The sequence below is a fragment of the Oncorhynchus nerka genome, linkage group LG5 (genome assembly GCF_034236695.1).
Source record: "Oncorhynchus nerka isolate Pitt River linkage group LG5, Oner_Uvic_2.0, whole genome shotgun sequence".
NCBI classification, from domain to species: Eukaryota; Metazoa; Chordata; class Actinopteri; order Salmoniformes; family Salmonidae; genus Oncorhynchus; species Oncorhynchus nerka.
This window is the reverse complement of record NC_088400.1, coordinates 15,642,247-15,648,246: the sequence shown is the minus strand read 5'-3', so window position 1 is coordinate 15,648,246 and position 6,000 is coordinate 15,642,247. Positions and strand designations below refer to the sequence as shown.

General features: G+C 40.2%; 1 protein-coding gene across 1 annotated transcript; it reads right to left on the bottom strand.

Moving 5' to 3' along the window:
• Nucleotides 1-315: 315 nt before the first annotated feature.
• On the bottom strand, nucleotides 316-2,479 carry LOC115117825 (uncharacterized protein C21orf140 homolog). The gene has a single exon (XM_029646326.2). The coding sequence runs from the start codon at nucleotides 1,353-1,355 to the stop codon at nucleotides 597-599; it is 759 nt and encodes a 252-aa protein (XP_029502186.2). The 5' UTR covers nucleotides 1,356-2,479; the 3' UTR covers nucleotides 316-596.
• Nucleotides 2,480-6,000: the final 3,521 nt, after the last annotated feature.

Sequence of the window (6,000 nt, the reverse complement as noted above, 5' to 3'; positions counted from 1 at the left end):
TTAATTGAAATGCATTCCAGGTGACTACCTCATGAAGCTGGTTGAGAGAATGCCAAGAGTGTGCAAAGCTGTCATCAAGGTAAAGGGTGATAACATGTGTTATTTCATAGTTTTGATGTCTTCACTATTATTCTACAATGTAGAAAATAGTTTTTTTTTAAAGAAAACCCTTGAATGAGTAGGTGTTCTAAAAATTTAACCGGTAGTGTATGTTAATATCCAGGCCTATTTAAAACATGTTTCACTGTCTGAACATGTGATTTGGTTGTAAATTCATTGCATTCCTTTGATTCTAAATACATTGATAATCTGTAACAAGTTTTATTTAATTCTATTTTGGTTGTGAATCTTAACAGTCATAGCATTTCATAATGTACAGTTGTGATTGAGAAGGAGCAGGAACCTTGCTTGAATCAATAACATTGCATTATGGGGTGAGCACATTATCCTGTGCCATAATGGTTCAGACCTTTTGGCAGAGAACATAGCACTAACCTCACAATACATGGAAACTATACTTTTACCAACAAACAAACAAAAAGTCCCTTAGCGAATGTCATGTGCATCTCTTTTATATAGTCTGAATGAACCCGGTGTCACTGCTTGTCATTTATGTAATGATTCTCATTCTTCCTAACTCGAGACAATGCTTCCTCCCATTTCCTCTTGGTCATCTTCTTCAGAGCTCCCTCCATCAGCTCATTCCAATAGACGTATTTATGTAGAGTGTCACGGTCGTAAATGGCCTCCGAATACTTCCAATGGTCGTTGGTCGCAAACCACTTCACCGTGGACCAAGCGCTGTTCAGAGGGCACAGGTGCGCGCACTGGAACGGGATTTGAATAAGCTCGTGTCCGTACGCGCGCGCCAACGTCGGGCAGCAGCTCATAGGTATGAGATCCACCGGGGCCTCGGGCAGGTGATGAACGTACCCTGCGAAGTTACAATCGTCAACTTTCCTTGGTGACCTCCAGCTATGATTGTTCACTACTATTGCACATTTCCCGTAGTTCTTCCTTAAACTGCCACACAACTCTTCAAATATTTCCCCTGAAGGCTGCAGTGAGGAGACACCGTTACAGTGGAACAGTAGTTTGTAATTCCATGGAACCCATCCTCTCTGACCTCCCGCGTGGATGACGCTCCAGCTGTGTCTGCTGCTAGAGGCGTCCGTTGCCGCGGAGATGTCACCAGTGATCAGACCCTCTGGAAACTCGGTTTCACCGAGATAAACTCGGTAGAACCCCTCGCTCTGCAGCTGTCTGATGTCGCGGATGTATGGCACACATTGGGGCCCGCTGTTGGACTTCCTGTTCCACATGAACTGTAGAAGGTTCCGCAGCTTGAGGCGCATCCTCGGGCCTTTTGGATAGGTCTAGGACAGAGTACTCTTCTGGCGCACATTTACAAGTTCTAAGGTGCGTCATAATATAGCCGTCATTCGAGCAGAGCTTGTTACCTATAGCCCATAGTCCCATCAGCTTGTCACCTAAACTTCTTTCCAAAATAGAACAGGAAAACAATAGGCTTGATTAAATCAGAAGATTAAATAATCATGATTCAAGGTTCCATGTATTTCCATAGTTCAAGCATATGAGTTCTATAGTTGTCATGGCACCCTAATAACAGCCTCAGCCTGGTCTCATAGACTAGATGCAACATAGTATACGTAAATCCGGGACACTAAAAGTATTATCATGTTATGTTTGGTATGGTTACATAAGACAGATTGTTTCTTAAGGCATAATGGTGGGCGTAATGGTAACGTCTAGCAACTCAAAGTTTGTGAGTTTGAATGTCATCATGGACAACTTCAGCGTTTTAGCTAATTAACAACTTACTACTTTTTTGCTACTTCGCAACATGTTAGCTAACCCTTCCCCTAACCTTAACCCTTTTAGCTAACCCTTCCCATGACCTTAACCATAACCCTTTATCATAACTCCTAAACTTAACACTAACCTCTAGCCTAGCTAGAATTCGTAACATATCAAACGTTTTGAAAATTCATAACATATTGTGTATTTAGCAAATTCATAACATATAATATCAATTGTAATTTGTAACATATCATATGAAATGAGTGATGGATATTCAAAAATGAATATATACCATATTAAACGTAACATACAGTTTCATATTAAATTGAGTATTGCAGATATACATACAGGATAATATCAAATGCTCTGAGACCAGGTTGCAGCCTGAGCACAGAGCTGTAAATGTGTACATATTTAATTATTTTGAGGTGATTTTAATTGTTGATTTATAATCAGCGCTTTAGTTTTTAGATAACATTTGAGTTTTTATTACCTATATCTGGTATTTTTGAGCCAAGTATTTGCAGATTGACTGATAGGTTAACACTCTTTGGCTAATGTCTCTTTTTGAAAAAATGCATCTGGACAGAGTACCATCTTTTTTTGTTTCACCTAGCTGCCAATTTCTGATCTTCTGCTAACATCATTTGAGGAGTTGCCTGAAGAGTGAGGAGACTGGGAGACAGAGCTTAGGCAGAGGGCTCATAGTGAGGACGACTGGCTACTATTCTGATCCTTGTGTGGTGAGCTTTCTGGCACCCAGAGCTGCTGAGACATCACCCAAATGGTGTTCCACAGAGTGGAAGAGGGTGGCTGTAAGAGTCAGGCTGGTTCCCAGACTTGCCCTCTACAAGATCATCAGAAGACTCCATCAATATCATCTACCATCCTCTGACCAGCTCCCTCCGCTCAAGCCCTGAACTGACCCTCTCCATCTGCAGAGGATGCAGCACTGAAAGACTTGGCCTCTATTGGTTGACCTGATACAGTATACTGCTTGTTTGTTTTTTGCTCTTGAAATGCTTTACGTCTATGAAAAGCACTATAAAAATGTAATATATTATCATAGGCTATTTGAGTTCAATGAATCGGCATAAAATTACATTTAGAGTTAAGAGGATGTTTAGATTAATGAACAACTCCAAATATGGACTTAAATGACAATATCACATTTGGGATGTCACATAGGCCTAACGTGTGAACATCACAGAAAGTCTGGGGTGGTTTTGGAAAGAAGGATCTGTGCCATTTCCCCTTTAAAACCACAAAAATGTCCATATCCTTCCCACATTACTTCTGTTTTGGTCAGGGTTGATAAAATCTCTCTCTTGGTTCTGTGTGTGTAGCCTTGGGAGACATAAAATATGGATAACTGGTTTGAGCATAGAGAAAACTATTTTTGATAGGATGAAGAAAAAGATAAAGCAGCCGCGACCGGTTAAAGTCCCTTATTGAAAGTTAATGTATGGCCAAAGATGATCTATTAGATTGACAAAATGGTTGAGTGACCGCTTTAACAATGGAAATATATGTCCTCAAAGAAGGAAGTGAGGCGAGATCAGGTGGGACTATTCTAGCCAATGACAGGGCAAATACCCCCAACGTAACCCCCCCACACACACACATATTTTTATTATATTTTTTATTATTAATAACAAATCAATACAAAAAGTACATGAAGAACACAAGTATATATAACGAATATACAAAGGACAATTGGGCTAGGGGGTACAATATCACATTACACATGGACCATAAGTGACATACATAAAATTATAAGTGTAACAGCTTTTTTGTTAGTAGAGTATTTGTCTTAAAATATAGTTCAAATTATTTTTGTAAGGTAAGAAAATGTGTTTTCTTTTTTAAATTTACATTTGTGAATATGAAATTTGGCCAAAATAATTGAGAAAGGGAAGTTATCTTAATGATCTGAGAGGCCAGCTGGGGACCTCTGAGAAAGGGAAGTTATCTTAATGATCTGAGAGGCCGGCTGGGGACCTCTGAGAAAGGGAAGTTATCTTAATGATCTGAGAGGCCGGCTGGGGACCTCTGAGAAAGGGGGGACCTGAGAGGCCAACCTCTGAGGGAAGTTATCTTAATGATCTGAGAGGCCGGCTGGGGACCTCTGAGAAAGGGAAGTTATCTTAATGATCTGAGAGGCCGGCTGGGGACCTCTGAGAAAGGGAAGTTATCTTAATGATCTGAGAGGCCGGCTGGGGACCTCTGAGAAAGGGAAGTTATCTTAATGATCTGAGAGGCCGGCTGGGGACCTCTGAGAAAGGGAAGTTATCTTAATGATCTGAGAGGCCGGCTGGGGACCTCTGAGAAAGGGAAGTTATCTTAATGATCTGAGAGGCCGGCTGGGGACCTCTGAGAAAGGGAAGTTATCTTAATGATCTGAGAGGCCGGCTGGGGACCTCTGAGAAAGGGAAGTTATCGTAATGATCTGAGAGGCCGGCTGGGGACCTCTGAGAAAGGGAAGTTATCTTAATGATCTGAGAGGCCGAAAGGGAAGTTATCTTAATGGGAACCTCTGAAAGAAAGGAGAAGTTATCTTAATGATCTGAGAAAGGCTTAATGATCTGGCTGGGGACCTCTGAGAAAGGGAAGTTATCTTAATGATCTGAGAGGCCGGCTGGGGACCTCTGAGAAAGGGAAGTTATCTTAATGATCACCTTTTCCTCCTCAGCTCTTCTAGTCTTAGCAAAATTTAAAGAGCTCCCAGTTCTTGCAATAAGATTTTTCTTCACAAGCCCTTTCCCAAAAGTGTGAGAGCAGATCTTTAACCTCAAACTTAACTATATCATTATTTAATAATGAACTATTTAAGTAGGATGCGCTACCAAGGTTAGTATCAGAGGTAAATATTTTGATATAATGTAAATGGCCCTATTGTCTGTGAGGGAGGGGAGTAGTAAAAATATTTGTAAAAATCTATTCTGGACTGTCTGGAACCTTTCCAGACAGCATCCCTGTAGAATCTGGCAGTGAAGAGGATAATAATATCCCTTGGTCTTGATTCGTTTTGCTGTTGCTTCTTGCCGAGGCGATGCACAACGTCGATAGTATCACCAACGTTTGTTATTCCATGCAGACATAACTTCTTGGCAGATGCGGATAGCCTCTCGTCGCACATCTTCACATTCTCCACCTCTGGCACGCCGTAGTCTCAGGTTCCATCTGGTTGTGTATTGCTCCAGATCAGTGAGACGTCTGTGGTATACATTGAATGCTGTTCCACATTTTCAACACTTTTTTTCAACTCATTTTCACATCCTTGATTTCACCACAGTCTGTTTCAAGCCTTCGATTACCATGGTGTTCGCACCTACTATTTCCTTCAATGGCGTCAGACCTGGAGTTGATGAGTGAGGAGAGGGTGGCCACGATCTCAGAGTCCATGTTGTTGTTTTTTGCAGGGTGGAGGTTTGCACGGAGTAACCGGTAAAGAGGGGAACTCGTCACCTTCAACAGCATGATATTATCCATAGGGAAAGCGTAGTTATGGCAGGGAGTCTATAAGCACGTTCCTCTCTTGTTGATTAGCAATAGAACGGATAGCTTCTTCCTTTCTTTTTTTGTCACGACTTCGCATGAACATGCCGAAATAAATGATCAAATTATTATTCCAGTCACAGGAACATTTTTTATATATTGAACAAATAAAAATAGTAATGACTGTAAACTAGTTTTGTTTCCACAATCTTTCTGAAGTTTGGTGCGGAACTCGGTAAAAATAAATAAAAAGCATAAGGTTAAGCTTGTCACACATACTTTTATATTATTTTTCAGTTCATTTTTTATTTATGTTAAAGAACATTCGGAAAGTGTCCAGTATACAATCATATGCCAACGTGGTAATTCAAAGGTTTTCCTCATATACTTGGGAGTAATTATAAAATAGATATTTTAACACAAACGACATAACGACTTTATAGAAAATGTCCATGCAAGGCTACATTCATCAAAAGGTTGGGCAGTCTTTTGAAATGTTCATTCTTTACAAAGTTGTGTATAGACTTAGTTACATCACTCTGCCAACGACATACAGTATAATGATAATCTCCCAATTCAAAGAATTCTAGCAAAAACAAAGCCATACAAAATATTGAATTACTAGAAAATATTAGGACGTGTATGTATATTATATTAATCCATATTACAATATTACTTTAC